Genomic DNA, 22,632 nt, shown 5'->3' with positions numbered 1-22,632 from the left:
AGGAGAATGTGGAAAAAAATCTAGAAAATAATAGAAAGCAAGTATGACGAATGCTGATATGCACGAGGAAAAATGGGGGAAAAAACAGAATATAGCAAATGATAGAAAACAAATAAGACAATTGCTAATGTGCATGAGGCCATTAACCAAGTAAAACAAACCAAAGCAGCTATAAAAAGCGAATACTTGTTTGACGATGCTTGTTATCGTGTGCATTTGGGTTGTCTTTGTACTTCAGTGGAAGAGCAATGCAGGCAGAATGAGAATCACTCTTAGCGCACACACACACACACACACACACACACACACACACACACACATATATACACAAAGAGCCTTGAGGGACAGGGTAGTCACAGCATCTATTTAAACAGGTAGATTCCCTCAGAGGGGATAAAATCATATATAATTGATGACTTACAGTGGGAGAAATTCATTCATCCTCTCATTTCTATTCAAAATTCAGTGCGCAGTGGTGTTCAGTGTCTGAGGGAGGCAGTGAAGATTGCCCTTCCTAGTCACTATTTAATTACTCTCAGCTGAAGTGCACACACCAGTGGGGATTGGTTATCCTGGAATACTTAAAGCATAGGAACTTAACATAAACATAAATCTTTCAGCAGGGGATGGAGTCTCTCTATAAGGCTATGGAAGAAGACTGCATGAAAGGCACATGAAGCTTCAATGGTCTCGTATACCACAAGAATTATCTCTTCAAGGTGTAAAAAACACAGAAAAAATAGAAGAATAAGAAATAACAATAAGAACTTTGCTGGAAGCCACAAGTCTAATCACCATAAACCTTTTCACATTAACATAACATTTTCAGGCCTGTTGTGTGAAAAAAACTACATTAGGGTTAATATTAGTCAATTTATCATGGCTGCTCTCAAATCTTAAACTGTATTAGGATTTTTAAGGTCTAATTTTATCCACTTTTCACTTACTGATCCTTATGCAACAGAACTATAGTATCCAATACATTTTAGAAGGAAATGTCACCAAATGAATATTACATGAATATGATGGAAGCACCACAGGAGATAGAATATATAGGGTACTATAATATATAAAGTGGGCCTACTATAAGATGACTATAAACTTCACCATTGAGAACCACAGACATACTCCTTTAGGAATACTGTGGGAATATTACAATTGAATTTTTTTTTTTTATTACGGGAAAGATAAATCCTTAAGCAGCCCACATTTATGTGATGGGTGTTAAATGACAGTGCGGGCAGAGTGGATGATGTGGTGGCAGTGGACCAGTTTTACAGCTGGAAGCAAACTGTGACATTGGTGTATTGACTGTATGGGGGGTGGTGGTGTTGGTGAGGGTCAGGGGGGGGGGGGTCTTCGGGCACGCCGGGTACCCCCCCCCCCCCCCCCCCCACACACACACACACACACAAACACACACACACACACAACCTCCCCGGTTCCTCCTACTCCGGTTGTGAATTTTCTGTCGGTTAACGTCCTCCAAGGGGCTCCAGACATTTTCATTGGCCACGTCAGTAAGGGAGAGGAGGGGGTGGGGGGAGAAGGTGGGGTGGGGGGAGAAACTGACGAGCACGAATTCCTCAGCGCTCCTCAAATTTCCTGAAATCACGGACCTTCAGTTCGCCTTTGTACCGACAAACATCCAGCTCCCTCCTCCCAGCAGCGTACCGAGCGGAGCAGCTTTTCCAAAATGGTAACAGTAATTTTTATCTTTTCTCAGATAAAGTAAGATATTCCACACGTTTTCTTAGCCGTATAAGGAATGCCTCAGTAAATGGATGTAAATGTTTAACTTCTATCATCTTTTCCTTCCCCCAACCCTGACTTGCTCTCTTTTTTTTGTGTCCAGATGTTCCGAAGTGTCCCTGTGCTCCTTGTGCTGGCCGTCGCGCTCTGTAACGCGGAGGTAAGTTTGGTTCACACGGCTTTAATTTTTATTCCGCCTTTAAAATGATTGTTTAAAGCTTTTAAAACAAACGTGTAACAAATCTTTATGCCCGTATAAAAACCTCCATGACCGATTGGTAATCGCTCCGTACGAAACTGTCCGGGTGGAGGAATGCACGGCAGCTTTGTTTAAAAAGACTATAACACATCTGGAGAAGTCGGAGTCTGTCTTGTACTAATGCTGTTCTGTGGTGAAAATTCACCATTTTCGACTGGGTTTTCAAGGTTATGTTGAGCCAATATGGTCTTTATCTTCAAGGGGGAAAGCAATTATGACATTATCCCAGGCACCCTGCGCATTATGAGGCTTCATTATGGAGACAATTAGCCCCACAGTTCAATTAAACTGCCTCTGGGACCGTTTGTTTTAATGGGGCCATCATTCTCATTCCTTAATGTACAAAATCACTGTATATCTAAGGTACTTGATAGGCATGCCTATGTGTTTTTTCTTTGAAATGGAACAAACATTCACAATGTGCATCCTGCTAGACCACACACACACACAGAAACACACACCTCTTCTTCATAAAATAGTGGAGTTAACAGGAAAGGCTGCAGTAAGTGGACACACAGGAGTGACAGACAGCTGTGAAAGCCAAAGACAGGGGAAGGAGGGGAATGTTTGTGTATAACACACTGGGTAGAGATTAGCATAATTAGCATGCCGGGGGTTCGATTCCCTCCACATGAGTGCACTCATGGTACTGTAAGATGCTTTGGAGTAAAAGCCTCCACCAAATGGCAGCTGCTTTAATGGCATACAAGGGCAGTATTTGGGTGGTCAGTCTGAGTGTGTGTGTTTGTCTGTGTACATGGGGGGAGGTGAATGCACTCAAGGGTTGTGAGAACACTCGCCTTATTGGTCTCACACACTGTGGTGCTAAGTAGTGTAACTACTGAGTAAACACAGGGCTAATGTGATGTTAGATTAGCTGGCTGATGGCGCAGGGGGATGACCGCCTCGTGACAAACACAGTCACCAGGAAAATAAAGTTTCAGGACTTGTACAATGATGACCAGGTGACAGAGTTATAAAGGGCTGTGTGTGCATTGTTGTCCACCCAAGGAATGGAAACACATGCATGCACATGCACATACACATGCACACTCACACACACCAGGTGGTGTCTAAGGGCCATACCTCACCGGAGGCAGCTGTTGAACACCTGGTTTTGTGTTGACTTCTCTGTTGACCTGCACAACAGTTCAGAGACTGAGGGAATAAACAGGGGATTGAGTCCCTAAATTTAGCGAACGCACTTCAGTCTAGCTTTAGTTAGGGCATCAATTTTTCAAACCCTTGCGTGAAATGTGAAAGACAAGATAAAACGACTGTCTGCCGCCCGCACTATCTTGATGGCTTCAGTCAGATGGCCATTAGTGTCTCTATCACCACAACATTACTCCCCCCTCCCTTCTCCCGACCTTCCAGTGCTGTCCCCACCTTTGCCTGCTGGAAAATGTCCCATTGTTTGCGTTTTTATTGGATCCGTGACCTCTCTCATCTGTGAGGTATGGCTTGGTGAAAACAGAGCACACTGCAGAGTCTGTTGAGTGTACCCATGAAGTCAATGGGGAGGCATTAGAAAGGCATCTATTCTCCAAAGGTAATTACCCTGATAATGTATGGCCTGTTGACTGGCCGTGGGAAGGGCCTGAACTGGCATACCAGTGTGCTGTTTAAAGGAGGTCAGCGAGTCGGAGCAGGAAGGGATCTGATGAGCAGACGGGGTGCCTGTGACATTTGGGTTATGTTGAGGTGATAGGAGAATAATACACTGACAAATATATGCATAAAATAGCTGGAGAGATTAATGAAAACGGTTGTCTGTCTGTGTTTGAAAGTTTCTGTCTGTGTGTGTGTGTGTGTGTGGGTGCGTGCGCGTGGCCACGTCGATGCTTTATGTTTTTTGTTTGTTTTCTGGCATGAGTGTAGGTTATTAAATTGTGGACACTGGCTCCTGATTTATTATGAAGGAGAATGCCTGCGTGCTTCCTGAGGCGAGAAATTGCAGTGTTTGGAGATAAGCGGCTCAGAGATAGTGCGGCAGGGCTGGGGTCGAGACTCAGGAAAAACACTCTCTGTGGTGGCTGGCGAGAGATATGCATCTGGTGAATAAGATGTTGATGTTTTACTTAAACGCGCTGTGAGCTTGATATGCAAAGGCGGTCGAGATGCGCGCATTGTGAAAGTCACAAGAGTTTGTGGCCTCAGGGGACACACATACACATACGCAGACGCACATAAACACAGAGAGCAATGTTTATATATCCTTTTTTACGGCATGCAGCGTTATTGTGTTAGCCTGCATTATCCATGGTGGCGGGGTGGAATGACATAGTGGATAATTTAGTTTAGAACCACGGCTGGATCTGGCTCTGAAAAATATAGACATCAGGAGGAAATCAGAACCCAGCAGCTGAACAGGCAATCAGACAAGCTCTCCACTCCTGCATAGTTCAATTGGCAGTCCAAGAGTCTGAGCGGATTAAAGAGTACAGTTACCCTAGCAGGTTACATTCCCAGCAGGGGAGCTGCTTCCTTGGCTGAGCCCCTGGATCTGTAGCGGTGGGCTGACTAGTAGACACTGATAGAGCTGCTGCCTTTCAGGCACCACACTGTTGCCGTGTTGATGCCTGTTCTGTCTCATTCAAAGGTGGGCTAAAAATATCTGCCCAGGTGGAGAGAACATGAGCATGAGGGGACGCTGTGTCCTCTGTCTGTATCAGCCCGCTCTAATTACTGTAGCTCGACATCCAGTCATGGATCCTGCACAGGGACCGGGGGGAAGGGAGAAGGAGAGGAGAGATAAAGTGATGTAAAACAGATGGGAGATTAAGCCAGAGTCATGCAATTAGAAGGAGGGAGATTGGGGTGAGGTAAGACTTGGCTGTGTGGTGTCATGGAGTGAGGGGGTAGAGAGAAAGACAGGGGGCTGCACTGTGTTTTATGTCCCAGTAGTGTGTTCTCTTCACTCTTGGCTAGGCTTAAAAGGAGTCCTCATTTAGCTTACCAGCTGTACTGGTGTCTTATCATTACCGGCACTCTGCACTCAAAGGCACAACACACATACATACACAAATCAACACACACACATATGCACAAATGACAAACACAAGCATTTTAATCTACTTGTATCAAAGGGTTTGTGACTCAGAGTTAATGAATATGTAACAGAGTCATACACACCAAAAGTAGGGGGTTCCAAAAAGCTTTTTGTAGGTGTCATTGCTCTGACTGTTTCATCTCAGGAACTCCTTTGTGAAAAGAGGGCTTAGAGGTGGCGTCTGAAGGCAAAAGGTTAGAAAGGGTATAATTTCCCATTGTTTTCTTCTTTTTGACTCACAGCCAGAAGCAGTGAATCAGCACCATTAGTATACAGTGATAACAAATTTTGTTTCATTTCCATGGATGTTCTGTTTTACTTTCACAGTTCAAAGTGATCCAAATGTGTCACAGAGTCATCTCAGGAGCTACATTGTTATCGAAAAGTCCCATAGGAAAATGTTCTGTTTAATCTGTTCATCAACATATGGATACAAGTGATACTGCCACTGTCATGAGAAAATGATCTAGTGCGAAACATCCTGTGTGACCCAGTTGGTCCTAGGCCCACATCCAAAGTAGAACAATTATACAATTGATCATATGACAATGTCATCAGTAGTTACAGTGAGGTCTATTTATGAACTCGATTACTGAGTGCATAAATTTGCACCTGGCTTATTTTTAATTGTTTATTTTGTGCATATTTGTTCTCGGTTGAATAAAACCTCTCACAAACAGACTCTCTGTTACAAAAGATTCTGTAATGGGAGCAAAGAGGAAGCAAATGTGCCAAATTAGAGTCTAGGCTTGGTCTGTATCCCAAATGAAGTTCCATGGGTGTATCGTCACTGTGACGATACACCCATGGAACTTCATTTGGCTGAGTTGATAAACATTGTGGTCACAGGCATGCTCACAGAATGCAGAGTCCAAGATGGCTGCACATGCTACACATTCTGCAGACAGAGGAGGTCTGTAAACAGGCTGTTTCCTTCTCCGAACATGTTCCAGCCATTAGCCCCCATACTGGCCCCAAAGCAGGAGCGGAGACTAGGGCAGGGAATCTACTCGCTCCCCTGGCCTGGGCCTGGGCCGCCCTCCCTCCCTCCCCGGCACTGGAATAGTGCCCAGAACAGAGGAGGGGAGGGAGAAAGGGAGAAAACAGGGCAAAGTGGAGAGAGAGGGAGAAGGATTAGAGGAAAATGAGGCGAGGTTATCGGGTCAAGAAGGAGAGAGGCGAACATCTAGAGCACAAAGAGCTGATGCTAAGTCGAAAGAGATGACAAAATCAATACTTTATGAATAGAGGAGGATAATGGATGGATGGCGAGAGAGCAATGTAAAGTAGAGGACACTCGAGGAGACGGATAGAACAGGCAGGACAGCTCCTCTATATGGGATTGATCTGGGTCAGGTGGTGGGGACAGGGGACGGTGCGACAACAGGGTCCACAGGGGAGAGGAGGACGGGGGTGGAGCCGTGTTTATAGGATTTTATTTTCTCTGGTGACGTTTTAACTGCTAGCAGATGTGGCTCTGCCCAGACCGTGACTTATTTCCTGCCTTTCTTAGTCTCTCTCTCTCTCTCTCTCTCTCTCTCTCTCTCTCTCTCTCTCTCTCTCTCTCTCTCTCTCTCTATCACACACGCATGCTGTGTGTGTCTGTTTCTTATTCTCTCTCTTTCTTTCTTTCTTTCTTTCTTTCCTTATTCTCTCTGTCAGGACAGGGTCTAATTTGCATTCTGGTTATTGAATTTCAGCCGTTGAACACGGGGCTTGTGGGTGTAGAATTAGAGGCTTCGGATCAGAGTGACATCATCCCATCCGCTGAAGCATTCCTTTCACGCTGAATAAAAAACACTGAGAAAAATAACAGGCAGATCAATGCAGACTAGTCGTTACCCAGGCTCCTTTGTTTCTGCAGGCTTAATCTCCAACCTGCCCCCCCTGAGAGTGCTCCAGTTGTAGCCCGACCACCCGTAGAGTTTTTACAAAGAGCTCATATCTTTATAACATGGACTCATATCAGCCTCACTTTGGCCTCATTATACCAAGGACACATTCCGCCAATTCTGCTATCATCTCAATGCAATATAAATGTATGGAATATTAACCAGGCACTTCAGCTCAAAGGGAACTCTGATAGAGCATGTCAGTCGAGTCTGTCATTTTGGGGTTTGTACATGTAAAAGTCATTTCCGAACTTCTCCACTGCCTGCTCAGCTGGGGCTTTAAGTCTAAGCTCAAGAGACTGAAAAGTACAGAAGAACTGAGACTAAACCTGATCTGATATGTATGAAGATACAGATTCTGAAAGGAAAAAAAGATGCTAGTGGTTTGAGAATGGTGGCACTTGCATTATTAAGGGCTAATGTTACATTTTTCTTTAATGACTAGAAACAGGATCTGCCAATGATAGTCATTCTCTATGAAGTTAGTCCCCTGTGCTTTGGAATGAGCTATACGCTTGCACAAATTCCTCAAAGCAGGAAACTGGTTCACAGTTATTGTGCGTGGTTTAAGAGTGGTACTCATTCCTCTTTCTAGCTGTGCCCCACTTCTCTTCTTGCCCACTCTGGCCTGGTTAGGGCCGGCGCTGTTGGGAAGAGAAGTGAGAGAGAGAGAGAGGGGTCATTATGGGCAAAAGGAGACAGACGCTTGTTTGGTTTGAGCCCTCCCTGTCCCCCTCTCTCCCTCCTGGCCTGAGTCCACGTCTCAGGGAGCTGAGTAGTGTTGGACAATCATAGCCAGGCCTAGAGCTGGAAAGACAACAGGGGGAAGAGCGGGAAACAGGAGAGACAAAGAGGGGGAGAGCAGCCGGGCACCTCTCTGACCTAGATACTGATGAGATTTTGGCTCAAGACAAACCCTGTCGGACCCCAGCTGAGGCACAACATAGCTAAGGAATGTTCCCCCCTACTTTCTCATTCTCCTCAGTTTGTCTCTCTCTCTCTCTTTCTCTCTCTTTCTCTCTCTGTCTCTCTCTCTCTCCCCTCACTGCTCTCCTCTCTTTTTTCCCCCTTCCATTACTGAATCTCACTGTAATTGGAAACATGATTGTAAGGCACAGGGTTGCATTTTTGAGGCGGTGAGTGTGAAGTCGCCCTGCTGTGTGTTCATTTGTCTGTCCATCTGTCAGTCCGAGTGTCTCTCTGGTGAGGCGGCAAAAGTACATAATGTAGAGGAGATGGCATTATCCTTGGTAACAAAAAAGAATGTTAGTGATCCATTTTTAGTCATGTGATGTTTCATACACACAGCTGCCTCTTGAAAATCAAAGGATGTTCAGACATGTACTGTGGACCGACACATGAGTTAATGCTTATTAGTGTTTTCTGATTGTTAAGTATGCAGTAAGATATACCATTCTGTATTAAATATGAAATCTACAAATGTCTGGTGATTTTAAATTTCTCATTGTAAGTTACACTATGCTGTAGTCGCAGAGATATTAGAAGCTTCTCTAGATGGAGGCAGATTGATGCATACAAACCACAGTTGGCAGCTTTAATGGCGATCTTTAATTGACTGCCTCATGTGCCAGTGCCTGTATTACCAGTGCTGGACATAAATCATTACTCCCTATGAGTTCTGGAATAATATTTCTTTAATGAGTCACTACGTTTGGGGTAAACTAATGTTTGGGGGAACAGTTGCCAAATGGCTGAGTAATGTGTTGAAGTGGAGAGCTTTTATCATTTAAAGGAACACACCACTTTTTCAATTATTGTAATAAGTTACCTTTTATTTTTCTCAAAAAAGAAGACATTACTTTTACAGTATTTTTTCCCTAGTAATATTAAGTATATTAATACCCCAAAGGTGACAAGCGTCCATACAGATATGGCACAGGCAAATCTTTTTGGAAAACATGGGGATGTTAATCACATTGTGTGTGTTGGAGTGTTGGAGCTTATATCATCTTGCAAAGGTGAAACAACGTTATTCTTTTTTCTATTTCCATTGTCCTGGGGCTTTCTCTTTCACTATTCCAAAATGTCACCTAATGTAATCTTTTCATTATGGAAACACACACACAGGACTTTGAATTACCTGAGTGGAAAGAGGAAACATTTTCTTAGAAGTTTCCTCTGCGTTACTAAACTGATGGATGACCAACACATTTTGAGTGTTTGTGAGACTAAATATAATTTGTAATGTAACCTCCCCCTCTCCACAAAATGCCATATTGTTATATAGCTTATTAAATTAATTAAAAGGTTATATTCAGTATGTAATACATTATGTTTTTCAGGTAACTTCCCTTTCACTGAATATCACCGTAGGCATTGCCTACGGTGATAGGTTGTTTGTTGATGTCAGGTTGTTTGTTTATCACTAAATCAATGTTCTCTATGCTAATGAGTGGTGTGATGCATTGTGGGAATGGACCCATGATGGTTGTTACGTGACACCCTCAGCAGCATTGATTGGCCTGCTGAATCAATGGAGCATCACTGATATGCGGGCGCATACACTAACACACAGCCACAAAGCATGCACTTATGCAGGTGGACAGGCTCTGTTACTCATACATACCCCGTTTACTGCACAACACACCACCTAGTGTGCAGTGTGTGTGTGTGTGTGTGTGTGTGTGTGTGTGTGTGTGTGTGTGTGTGTGTGTGTGAGTGTGAGAGAGGCAGAGGCAGAAGGGCAGAGAGAGGGATAGAGATTCGAATGTGTTTTTATTTGTTGGTGGGTGACAGATATAGCCCTGCTGCTGTTACACTGACCGAGCTCTTATCAACAGAGGAAAATGAAAGAGGCATTTTTGGGGGGAAACGGAAGCGAGAATGCACTGCCCTTTAACTCCAATCTGCTTCAGCATGGGGCCAATCAACCTCTGGCAGGAGAGAAATTGACTTCAACCCTCCTCCCTCCCCTCCTACCTCCACCATCTCCCTGTTCCTATTAGTTTGACTCTCTTCATAGCTTCCTCCTCATATTTTTCCTCTCCTCGCTCTCTCCTTTCCTCCTCTGGCTTCCTGGCAGCTCTGCAAGTCTGGTCTCAGTTCACTGGGACATCTCCTGCAGCCATAAAAGGGCATGGCACAGGGAATAAAATGACAAGATGGAGAGAATTACAGCAGGGGAGAGATTAAAATATAGTGGACGTGAATTGAGAGGCACAGAGACTGAAAGATGAAAGTCATGTGCAGGAGTTGGGAGAAAACATCCTTAAATCTTTTAATCTTCTTAAAAATAATTTTAGCTTCCAGTCAAATGGAGAGGAAAGAGGGATAGGGAGAGAAAAGGAAGGGAGAGGGGGAAAAAGGGATATATGTAATATATATGTATGATATGTATGTAAGTGTAAAGCTCCCTTGAATGTTAATTAGCCAATCAATGAACAGTCACAAGCAAATCACTAATCTTATTCAGACTGACAGGCCTTGTGTGATGGGCTCTGCTTAGGCTGTTATGATTCACCAATCACTTAACACAGACAGGTCTGGCTGCTGTGATTGGTTCAGATGGGAGAGATGGGAAATGAGTTCGCATTTGTTGACTACAATTCATTTTAGTAGGACACCTACTCCTTATTGTGTGTTTGTGCATGCCGGCGTGTGTGTGTGTGAGCGTGTGTGTGTGTGCTAAAGGGCTAAAACTGGCCTTGGTTTTTGAATCCGACGCCCATGTCCTGGGAGATTGCTCTCTACTGGCTGCTTGCATAACAGCTTGAAACACCCACCTCAAAATATATCGATGACCATTGCCCATATTCCATGTGACATATATTAAGTCAGTTTGTTCTACAAGTTATAGTCTGAGTAGCTTATTTCATTTTCTTGAATTCTCCTTCTTTAATTCTCCTTTTATATGGCTATTAAAAAAAAAAGTGCTATTAGGAAGATATTTGCAATCTTGACAATGACACTACCTCCGGGCTACACGCAGGATTGATTTATGACCATATAAGGCATGTGGGCAACTGGGGTGACATCACAGTCACTTTGTCCATTACTTTCTACAGTCAATGGTGTGTGTGCACGTTTGTGTGCGTGCATGCGCGTGTGTGTGTCTATGTGTGTGTGTGTGAACATACATTCAGGCTGTTCTGAGCAACATGTTCCGCTCTGATCTCATAATGGGCCTCAATTCCATTTGCTCCCTGTGATTGACAGCTCTGTGATCTAACCAGTACAGGAGCCTGTACTTGCTATCACCATAGCAACACCCCATTTGAATCAGGTGAAACAAGGACCGGTGCCTCTGAATCCATTAGCTAAATGTCAGGGATCCTCTCTTGGTTCTATTTGGAGAGAGAGAGAAAGACAGAGCGAGAGAGAGAGATGTATATACTAGATTCAGCTAAGAAGCCCATCCATTATTCAAGTGCTTATTGGAGGTTTCTACAGGTTTCAACAGGCTATAGCTTTCTCACCCGCTCCCTTTGGCCCATCTGTGTCTAACAGGCTGAATAGTCCATCCCACTCAAGGCCTCAGGGATTGCTTTGAAGCTACCCCATGACCTCAACTTTGGAGTGCGTGTGTATGCGTGTGTGTATGTGTCTGAATCATGCATAGGAATAAACAGAAAGCCTAACCTCGTATTCGCTACAGAATCACCCTCCCTATCTCTCTCTCTCTCTCCCTCTCTCTCTCTCCCTCTCTACCAGTTAAGGGTTAAGGCTTCTACAGTGTAAATCTCTCATGTGACCCCCCCGCCCCATGGCAAGTTATCCAGTCATTAGTGTCTTGAACCAGACAAGAACCCACCTTCATTTTAACCTACATTCCAATCCCTGACACGCAAACACACACACACACACACACACACACGCAAACACACACACACACACACATCAGCCAGCTCGGCAGCCAGCTCACGTGCACACACATACAGTACGCCAACATTCTGTCTCGCACATACAGGAAACAGGGGCTTAGGGAGGAGGGGAGTCTAGCAAGAGAGGGAGGAGTAAAGATTTCACAGAGCATGGGAATGGGCCCAAAGGAAAACACAGCTCAGACTCCAGATGTGGAAACACCCTGTACAGCACACACACACACACACACACACATACACACACACACACACACACACACACACACATATACACACACAGTCAGGGAAAGGAGGAGGTAATGAGGGTCATAAAGCAGCTCTTGCAGCTCCGCTTGGCAGTTTGTGATTGGTTGGTTTGCAGCTCATGTGAACTCAGTTTGGCAAGTCCACCAGCCTTGGTCTACAACAGACTAACACAGCGAGAGACAAAGACACAAAGGGATGGAGGTGACAGTGAGAGAGAAAAAGAGAGACAGGGACTGAATGTAAAGGAAAAGAAAGTTGTACCGAGAGAAAAGCGAGAGAGAGATATTGGAATTAAGCTGAGGATTGTTAAGCAGATGTTTTTGTTTTGTTCGCGTGAAGTCATCTCCTGCCCGCCTGTACAGTGCTCATTCTGTCTCCCCTTTCTTTGTTCCGTGCGCACACACGCACACACACACACACACACACACACACACACACAGAAAGAATGTTTCAAACACAGACTGTTGTCATTTAACATTTCCAGATGTTTTATTCTGCCATACTGTCTTGTTTTATCTAGGCTGAAGCCATTTCCTGAGGCTGGCTCCGCTGTTTCAATTCGCCTCAAAGTCTAGTACTGTTAAAAACCTGTCACCTCTTGAGCGGAGTCTGACCATAGTTGGCATGGTAACTTGTGGCAAACATAAGTGGTTCTCCAGAAACCTTGACAAACACTAAGAGACACTAAGAGATAAAATGGGCGATGGGGATCAGAGATAAAAACAGGAGAAAGGGAAGTGGGGTGTCAGAAATAGAGAGCCTTTACTTTGGGTCTCCTCAGGGAGAAAAAATTACATTGTCAAGGCAGTGAAAGGGAAACTTTCCCTCAGGGTCTGTGCTAGTGGGTCAAAGTTAGGTCAGATATAGTTTTATGTGAAAGTATGACATTTATGTGGATCTCACACCACAATTGTGTTTGTGTGTGTGTGTGTGTGTGTGTGTGTGTCTATTAGTATGTTGCAACGCTCTCTAATGGGCAACAGTGCAACAGCGCCACCATGTGTGTGAAGCCCACAGTGCCAATGATGTGTGTTTCCTCTCTCTCAGGAGGTCCAGAGCAAGAGCAAAGTGTGCGCCAACGTGTTCTGCGGGGCAGGCAGAGAGTGTGCTGTCACCGAGAAGGGGGAGCCCAGCTGTCTGTGTATAGAGGTGAGTGGTGTGTATGTGGCTCTGCAGCTTCTTTGAGACCCAGCAGTGACATTCATCAAGGAATGGAAGAAAATAAAATACAATGACTTTTAAAATGTAAAATGTAGTTTTCCCCTATTTTCAGTTCTTTCCCCCACACTCTCTTGCTCTCTCTTTCCAGAGCTCAACACAAAAAATATTCATAAAATACTTATGCTAACTAGGCAAAGTTAAAAGAAGGGATTGCAGAGTTTCTGAGATTATTCTTAGATTGTTATTATTATTTTTTCATAGATTTCTTATCTCTATTTCTCTCACTGTCTCGCTTTCTTTCCAGAGCTGTAAGCCCCACAAGAGATCAGTGTGTGGCAGCAATGGGAAAACCTACAGGAATCACTGTGAGCTCCATAGAGATGCCTGTCTGACTGGCTTGAAGATCCAGGTGGCCCATGACGGACACTGCCAGGGTGGGAGTCGCGGTACACAGCACCACATGACAAGACTGAAAACAAATAAATAAATGAATAAATAGCCACCCTCACATTTACAATTCCAGAACACTAGACCTCACTTAGTCTGGTTAGGACCAGAATTGATTTAATTATCTAGAATCTGAGCTGGTCAGGAGCAGCTGTGTGTACTGACCGTAGATTATTAATTTGACTGATCAATATGTGATCTCTGAACTATATTCTTTGAGCTGATATGACACACCAAGGTCACAATTATATCGCCAGTCTTCTCTCTCTCTCTCTCTCTCTCCTCTTCCTCTTGCTTTCAGTTAACTGGGGTGACCCGGTTGAAAGCCGACCATATATGGCTATCCTTACATCACTGATCTCAGCCAATCTGCTATTACTATTTCATTCCTGGCCTTGGCTTATTTATTAATGCATCTAATATTAGTGCATATTATCTCAAGTGAACTTTCACTGCTCGCGGTTGGTGATTTCTTGCTGTCTTTATGCCTTGGCTGGCCTGAACATTGATCTGACTTGTGGAAAAAAGGTAGTCAGGGACCATAGTTATGTCATTCTGTTATCCTCTGGTTCAGACCTTTGGCCAAGTACTCTGTGACAGCAATGTTGAGCTCAATTAATTTGAACACAAGTCAAAAGTGTTGAAGTGATTAACTCATTAATTCCTTGCCTCATAAATCCTTTCTCTTTTTTGTCACCTTTAGAGAAGAAAACAGAGCAGGCAGCTGCCAGCCCAGGTGAGTGAGTGTGTGTGTGTGTGTGTGTGTGTGTGTGTGTGTGTGTGTGTGTGTGTGTGTGTGTGTGTGTGTGTGTGCGAGCGCGCGTGTGTGTGTATGTATGTATGCACAAGTGTTTAAATGCATGCATGCATGTGCATGCATGTGTGTGTGAGTGTGCATTAGCTGCAGTTTATGGTCTATTGGAAAGGACATAGTGAGCTTGGAAATACTGACGCATGCACAAGGACAGGGGTCAACCCTGAAACAGCTGGCAAGATAACTTCAAAATAGCAGATAGATTTTTATGCTTTGTGATTATTTATTAATGTTGTTGACCTAAATGTACCAACTCCTTTACAGTGGTGTGCTATGTTGCGGACCGCAACGAGCTGAGGAGTCGTGTGATCCAGTGGCTGCAGACTGAGGTGGTCCCAGATGGCTGGTTTGTCAAGGGATCCAACTTTTCTGACATCCTGCTCAGATACTTCAAGGTGGGCACTGAGAGAGAAGATCCATGAACCCTGATCTCTACTACTGCTCTTGGCATTGCTCCTTCAACATTCTCCATCTTCTACCAAATGTCACAGTTTTCTACACCACATAGGTTGACAGCGTGCAGCACTAACAGAACCTCTGTGTGTGCACCTTGCACAGCCCCTCTGTCCCCTTCCACCCCCCAAATCCTCAAAGCTGCCTCTGACTGTGTTTGATTATTCATGTGACAGACTTTTCAGGCATGTCAGCTGACAGTTATAATTCAGTATAATGAAGGCCCCTCTCCTGTAGAGAAGGCCCCCTGCCACTCTCCTGTTGGCTGATGGGGAATACCTTAAAGGAGAAGAGCAGATGGTTCTTCAAACAATTTGTTTGATCCACATTATTTATATGCGTGGTCCTCCCCATTCCAAATAATGTGTGTGTGTAAATTGTGAGTAATGAGTATTCATTTCATTGTCTTTTTATGGTATCTCATGAATCTCTTAGAGTACTTCTGTCTTCCACATGCACACCACACAGTCATATAATGGGGTCTTTGATCGGCAGAAAGCTCCTCCACCTCTGCTGTCGCACCGGTTCAGGCCGTTACTACGGCTCCCTTCAGGGAGAGGATTACAGAGCCTATAGGTTACCAAGCAACAGCTCTCTGCATCCAAACCCCCCAATCCCCTTTACTGGCAGGGTTATAGTGTCTCTCTTTATCATTGTACTGTTGATAGATGCTGATTCACATTCACATTATTTACAGATGTATACTTAAAAAGTGAAAACAATTCAGTGCCATTCAATTTTAATTCTGCTACACCACCATTTAAAATATTAAAAAAACAACAATGGTTGCACACAGGGCCAAAAATTGAGGTGCCCATACCAAACCGTGGTATTCAAATCTCTTTCTCATGCCTACTAAACATTTTTGGTCGCATTGATTGCTTATTTACTGGCAGGCTGAACTGACTTGTCAATCAGCAAACCCACTGATTTCTCTCACAGAGACATGCATACAGTACATGCATGCGCACGCACACACACAAACCGATTTTTAAAAAAAAGTCTGAGCTCCTTGCGGTGTACATCTAATTGTGATGCACAATGCTGAGTAAGCACTGACCATGACACACAGGGCTAAAGATAGAGGAAAACATGTAAAGTGGTAATCTAGGAGGGAGGGTATACCCTACACCCAGGGAATTCTCAGCTGTATTGATAAGATATCACAGAGAACGTGGTATGTGTGTGAAGGGGTTGGGATGGGAGGGTGGTCATCAGATATGTGCCAAACTGAGGTATGTTAGCAACTGACTGATGGCCACTTGCGGTTACCTCATCAGACAGTCTCAAAGTTCACTATAGAAGATTAGTCTTACTGTTCATTGCCTACTGTTTTATCAGGCGAGGTGAAACGAGGCCTAACTGCCCCTCCCATGCCTGTCCTTGTTTCTGCAGAATTATGACAATGGTGACTCCCAGCTGGACTCCTCGGAGCTGCTCAAATTCATCCAGCACAATGACTCGGCTGTGGACATGCAGTCCTACGCAGACCAGGAGAGCAACAAGCTGCTGAGGTCAGTGTGTGTGTGTGTGTGTGTGTGTGTGTGCGCACCTCTGTATTTGCTTTCTTGTTTTTCTTGTGTAACTGTTTCACTTCCCTTCAAACTATGTGAACATTTCCTTCTATGGCAACTTCGGTACACACAAGCCTACATGTAGCCCCACAGAGTGTGTAAATATCCATATCCATATGCTGTACTGCTATTTTAAGTTCTGCACAGTCAGTCATTGAACCCTATCTGGGCCAGAGTAAACGGCCTCCTGTGGGAGCCTGTGCTGACATAAACACCTGTGCTGTATGGGATAAAACCCTCTAAATGGATTGCATTTCTAGAGTGGGCTTCTTTTTTCCGCAATGTTCCCTTGCTTTTATATAACAGCCAATATTTTACCCCTGTGTGTGTGTGTGTGTGTGTGTGTGTGTGGGTGTCTGTGTGTGTGTGTGTGTTCCCAGGAGCCTGTGTGTTGATGCTCTCATTGAGCTCTCTGATGAGAATGCTGACTGGAAGCTGAGCTTCGATGAGTTCCTCAACTGCCTGAAGCCTGGCTTCAATCCACCAGAGAAGAGTGAGCTCAAGATACCTTACGCTCATGTTCAGTAACATAAAATCATCACCAGGCTGTGATCTAGTATGCTACAAAGGGCCATTTTGCCCACAATTATGAACAGGATAATATTTTCATCATACTTTGATTCATTACAGCCTCTTATGTTATCCACATTGATTTTGTCCCATTTGTCAAAACTGCCTCAAATTGTTACTTATTTCTGATCAGTTATACACACCAGACATCAGACTGATTCTGTGCTGTCCACATGGGTCAGTTGATGTGGTTATATCTGGGGGAAAGTTCACAGGAAGAGGAGCCATGGCTCTGTTACAAGGAAAACTAACATTCCCTCTGGAACACTGAACCCTGGTGCTTCACCAGACTCAAGGACACATACACACTCACACACACACACACACACACACACAAATTATTTTTCTTTTCATCATCTTTTTTGCAATCACTCAAGTATTTAACATCAAGCTTGATTTGGCTGTTTGTAGATTTGGTCAGTTTTGATTAATAATCCAAATAACCAATTTGCTTATGTCCCATGTGATAGTTGTAGCTAGCCAAATCAAGCCCCGTGACATTAAAATCAGCAATGGAATAAATAATGTAGCATTTGAACATAAAAACGCTGACAAATCTTGGTCATGGAAATTCAACTGTATGTCATGAAATAGTCATGGCAAATCATAGAATAATATGTGGAAACCCTGCAAATATACAGTAAGTTAAAATGTCTCTTAGTTGTGCATTTGGCTGTTTCTGAAATCATAATCTATGATCTTTTCTTGAATGGTCTTTCACGCCCTGTGTGTGTGTGTGCGTGTGTGTGTGTGTGTGTGTGTGTATGTGATTGTGTGTGTGTGTGTGTGTGTGTATGTGATTGTGTGTGTGCCTTTCTGCAGAGTGTGCCTTGGAGGATGAGACATATGAGGATGGGGCAGAGACCCAGGTGGAGTGCAACCGCTGTGTTTGTGCATGCGGCAACTGGGTGTGCACTGCTATGACCTGCACTGGTAAGGGAAATACTCAGGATGAACGTTATTCTGTTTTTGCTTTTAGTGAACTCAAACATCTCAAAACAAACTACACCTGTTCATGTTGTCTATCTATCTGCCCAGACAAGACAGCCGTTGTGGATGAGTCAGCAGATGCTGGGGCAGAGATGACTGAGGAGGAGTGGAACCGCCGTGTGGCTGAGCTCAACAAGCACCAGGTCAGTCTTGCTCAGAGTCAACGGTCATTGCAATCAGAAAACCCCTTAAACTGCACATGAATCTAGAACCATGGACAGACCTAATAGTTCTAGAACTTCCCCGGACAGAAAGAACAGTTCCAGAATATCTCCATGGTAACAGAAATATTACCAAAACTTGTTTTTACATCACATCGCAAAGTCAAAAAAATAAAATTGTACATCAAAGCTGCATTACTGTCCACTGCTCACAGGGTCCCACTTGGTTTGAAACTCCATGAAATATGAACGGGGAAGGCTTGGGAATATAGGGAAGGCTATGGGGACGATAAAGGTCACCTGTCTCTTTACTTTTAATTTCCCTTTCTCTTTTTGGTTTGTTTGTTTTTGATATTGTTCCAAATCTCAAGAAACAGTCCTATATTTTTTGTATCATATGTTTTGTATCTGTGAAGATACGTAAATATAATTGTATGATATTTTTCATATAAATGAAAATGAGCATTGACACAATAATATACTGTATGTATAAGATTCTTGGGCTCAATAAATATATTCTCCATGAAATATCACTCTGGCATACTCATCAGTTAGAAGCCATAATTGATTCTGTGAATTTAGAGGTGTCTGCTTTTAGTTTCCCCGTCCTCTTCAGGAAATAACTTTGATTACTTACAGCGAGTTCCTGGTAAAGGAGTATTTGAATCAAACTGCTCAGCCAGAACAATGTAGTTCAAAATGAAATTGGTTGCTGTAAACTTTTATTTGACCTGTCTTGTATACCAAGCTAGCTCTGCTCAGTGAGCCAGAGTACTGGCAGCTTTATGGCCCCTGGCTTGAAAAGGGAAATGCTGAATCAAAAGATGTGAAATGTTACCCCTAAATTAGAACAACCAAACTACAAAATGGCCTATGGATGGTGTGAAGTAAATTGCAGATGAAGGAAATGAGCCAAATATTTTCCATTAAGATAATAGTTGTGCTTATGGTTTATAGAGCTGGACCAGCAAAGTAACAACCTCAGAACTTCTCCACACAGTTCCAGAACCTCTGCAGACAGTAAATACAGTTCTAGAACCTCGCCAGAGAGACAATACAGTACTAGAACACGAACAGACAGTCAATACAGTTCTAGAAACTCTTCAGACAGTAAATACAGTACTAGAACCTCACCAGACAGTCAATATAATTCTAGAACCACTCCAGACAAACAGGGCCATTCATGAACCTCACCAGACAGCCAAAACAGTTCTAAAACCTCTCCAGACTTTCAATGCAGTTCTAGAACCTCTCCAGACAGAGAATGAAGTCCTACAACCTCTCAAACAGGCCAACAGGACAGATGTAGAACCTCTTCAGGCAGACCAAGGCTGATGCAAGCAATTGTCTTAAGATGAAGTTGCCAGTTTGGAGGGAGTGAGAGAAAGTGCTTTGTCTCAATCTCAATAAAGCATTTCGCTGATCTTGTGCAGCAAAGAGTGACTAAGTATTTTGTGGCGTGTCCTTGTGCGTGCATGTTTGCTTATGTGTGCATATACGTGCACGAAGCTCATGAGGTAGCACTGGGGCTCTGGCTTGAGGCCATGGCTGAGTCAGCGAGGTCATGTACTCTGCACTCCAGTAGGACAGCTTATAATGCCATTGTAAACAAAAACAAATGTAGCCCTGTGGGTACAGGTGCTGTGCCTTTTGATAAACTCTGAATTCAGCCATGAAGACCTTGCTTTAAAATAGAATGCTGCTTCCAAACGGGAAAGAATTCAAATGATGTGCACTTTCAAGAATGTCAAAATTCAGAAATAAATAGTCACTTATACTGACATAGATTTGCATCTTCATTTATTTTGTATGCTATACAATACACTATATCTCATATTTTCCTCTCAACACTTTTTCATTCTTTTAAATACAGGAAACAGTTGAGAAGATGAAGACCAGCACAAAGGAGGCCTAAATAAGGAAGCAATGAAGGAGAGGACGCCATCACCCTTCCTCCATACTTGATTTACCTTGTGGCCCTGTGTCGTTACTAAATTGACTTATCATGTTTCTCTCATATGTTAATTATTATACCTTTTTTACATTGTTTATGTGTTTGTGCTGATGTTTGTTAGATTCAGGGGCTATCAAAGTATTATAAGATTCACTTGTGTTCAGTACTGTCATGTTGTTTGATTGTATTACTGGACCCCTACACTAGGAATGGGGCAATTTTTACTACAATCCTTATATTTTTACAGTTACTATGAGAAAGAAAATGTCAAGTGGTCACTGTTTTGGAAAACGAAAGTCACTGTAGGAGAAGAGTAAAGAGAAAATCGACTGCTTGACACCTGGTACAGCATGATGTTTCTCCACACCCTCATAGGTTTTACACTTAGCATGTTGGTTGAACAGGTGTTCAGGCCAGTGGGACAGGAGAGTAAAACTACTATTGATTTTGATTTGGTTGGCTTTCAGAACTGCCACAACAGGCTACTACTTGACCGATGCACTTCTCTCTCTCTAGTCTAGTTTTGTTAGGCTTTAGTTTATCACCAGCCCAAAATTAGTTTGTATCTTACAGCTAATGCAATCATTATTTTTGCTGCAAAAATGTTTGCTTTTATGTACAGTATGTTATTTGCTTGAGACGGAAATCACATTGCTCCCATGTTATACTCAGTCAGTCTCTCTGGTGCTTTTAATTTAAACATTTCTGTCACTTAGTCTGTGTCTTACAACTGTTTTTGAGCAAAAGTAATGCGACTCAAAGACGTAGTGGTCCAGCCTGTCAGTGTTGAGTAATACCACTGCACCCAGGTGAGACCTGATCTGAATATAGGATGGAGAGAACTGAAACCAAAGCCTGTTGATGAGAATGTTTGAATGATGTACAAACCCCTCCAGGTAAAACATTACTCTGGACCCAGCAACAACACTATACCTGTGCTTTCAAAATCACTCTAACAGAAGGACTAGCCTCACTGTCAGCTAAAGTAGCTTAGATGCATCAATAGCTGGGTGCTTAAAAACTCAGTGTGGGTGTGTGTGTGTGTGTGTGTGTGTGCGTGCGTGTGTGTGTGTGTGCTATTCGTGTGTGATATTGAGAGTAGTTTGGTTTTGTCTGTCGTGTTTATTTGTTAAATCCCGTGTCTAAATTTGGAGAATTGACGAGAAAAATGAGTGCCTTAGACCTGCAAACAATATACACTCACCGAGCACTTTATTAGGAACACCTGTACACCTGCTTATTCATGCAATTATCCAATCAGACAATCATGTGGCAGCAGTGCAATGCATAAGATCATGCAGATACAGGTCAGCAGCTTCAGTTCATGTTCACATCAAACATCAGAATGGGGAAAAAATGTGATCTCAGTGACTTTGACTGTGGCATGGTTGTTGGTGCCAGACGGGCTGGTTTAAGTATTTCTGAAACTGCTGATCTCCTGGGATTTTCACGCACAACAGTCTCTAGAGTTTACACAGAATGGTGTGAAAAACAAAAAACATCCAGTGAGCGGCGGTTCTGCGGACGGAAACACCTTGTTGATGATAGAGGTCAGAGGAGAATAGCCAGACTGGTTGGAGCTGACAGAAAGGCTACAGTAACTCCAATAACCTCTTTACAACTGAGGTGAGCAGAAAAGCATCTCAGAATGCCACACGTCCAACCTTAAGGTGGATGTCACTTTGGTAGTCGGTTGACACTGAGCTGAAAGCTGATACCTACCCAGTATTAGTATGGTGTTCCTAATAAAGTGCTGGGTGAGTGTAGGTCTCTCTGCCTTTGCCTGCACGTACTATACCACATGTGATATAGCAAGAATGAGTGTGCTTTGCAGAAGTTTAGCAGTAAACTAGTGCTTTGTGACTCAATCCTTGTAAAATGTTTGTGTGAGTCTTGCATAACTAGGTTCAAGCTAAATCTTTTATATTCCACTGAAAGTGCAGAGACTGTAAGGAATATGTATGTATGCCAATAAACCCCATGATAAACTACAAAACAGTTTTGTAATTTTGTCTGTGTGTGTGTGCGAGCGTGAGTGTGTGTGTGTGTGTTGGGGGGCCAAATTTAATTCTAAGTGCTCTGACCTCATTTTAAATGAGACTGAAAAGATACATCTTCCCGTTGGAGAAGAGTAAAAATGATGAAGCATAATGTAAAACTGTTTTAATTTAAAATAATTTAAGGTGATTTGAGAGCCAACTGGATTTCCCCGCGACAAGATTTCACAAGTTCACCAGATATGGAGACGTGGATAGAGTTGTGACAGTCAAATGGATGAATGTGAATCCAGTGGGAGTGATACAATTATCCCGAGCCTATTTCTCATTCCGCACGCATATGTCAGAAGAGAGTCTTGCATAATGTAACAGCAGAGGGGTGTTGCATAATGGCAAAGGGAACTTAGCCACCCCGAGTCGATATGGTGGATCATCGGCCACCATTTTCCCGTTAATTAATCTCTTAAAA

At 43.3% G+C, this 22,632-nt stretch overlaps 1 protein-coding gene across 1 annotated transcript; it reads left to right on the top strand.

Annotated features, from left to right (window-relative positions):
- Positions 1 to 1,582: 1,582 nt before the first annotated feature.
- Positions 1,583 to 22,156, top strand: LOC139642982 (follistatin-related protein 1-like). The gene is made up of 11 exons (XM_071518084.1): positions 1,583 to 1,699; positions 1,856 to 1,912; positions 13,090 to 13,191; positions 13,508 to 13,637; positions 14,354 to 14,386; positions 14,729 to 14,859; positions 16,313 to 16,431; positions 16,872 to 16,984; positions 17,884 to 17,994; positions 18,100 to 18,194; positions 20,086 to 22,156. The coding sequence occupies exons 1-11, from the start codon at positions 1,697 to 1,699 to the stop codon at positions 20,125 to 20,127; spliced, it is 936 nt and encodes a 311-aa protein (XP_071374185.1). The 5' UTR covers positions 1,583 to 1,696; the 3' UTR covers positions 20,128 to 22,156.
- The last annotated feature ends 476 nt before the right edge of the window (positions 22,157 to 22,632 follow it).

Source organism: Centroberyx affinis, unplaced genomic scaffold (genome assembly GCF_046629955.1).
Source record: "Centroberyx affinis isolate AG114_WGS23_722 - 3 ecotype Tasmania unplaced genomic scaffold, CSIRO-AGI_Caff_v1 ptg000550l_1, whole genome shotgun sequence".
NCBI classification, from domain to species: domain Eukaryota; kingdom Metazoa; phylum Chordata; class Actinopteri; order Beryciformes; family Berycidae; genus Centroberyx; species Centroberyx affinis.
The sequence above is the reverse complement of the archived record's forward strand: the minus strand, read 5'-3'. Positions and strand labels throughout refer to the sequence as shown.

Bases quoted from the DNA above. Each gene is read 5' to 3' on its own strand.
- LOC139642982 (XM_071518084.1), top strand. The intron at 16,985-17,883 runs GTGAGCTCAAGA...GCCTTTCTGCAG, and splicing joins CTTCAATCCACCAGAGAAGA to AGTGTGCCTTGGAGGATGAG. The intron at 18,195-20,085 runs GTCAGTCTTGCT...TTTTAAATACAG, and splicing joins CTGAGCTCAACAAGCACCAG to GAAACAGTTGAGAAGATGAA.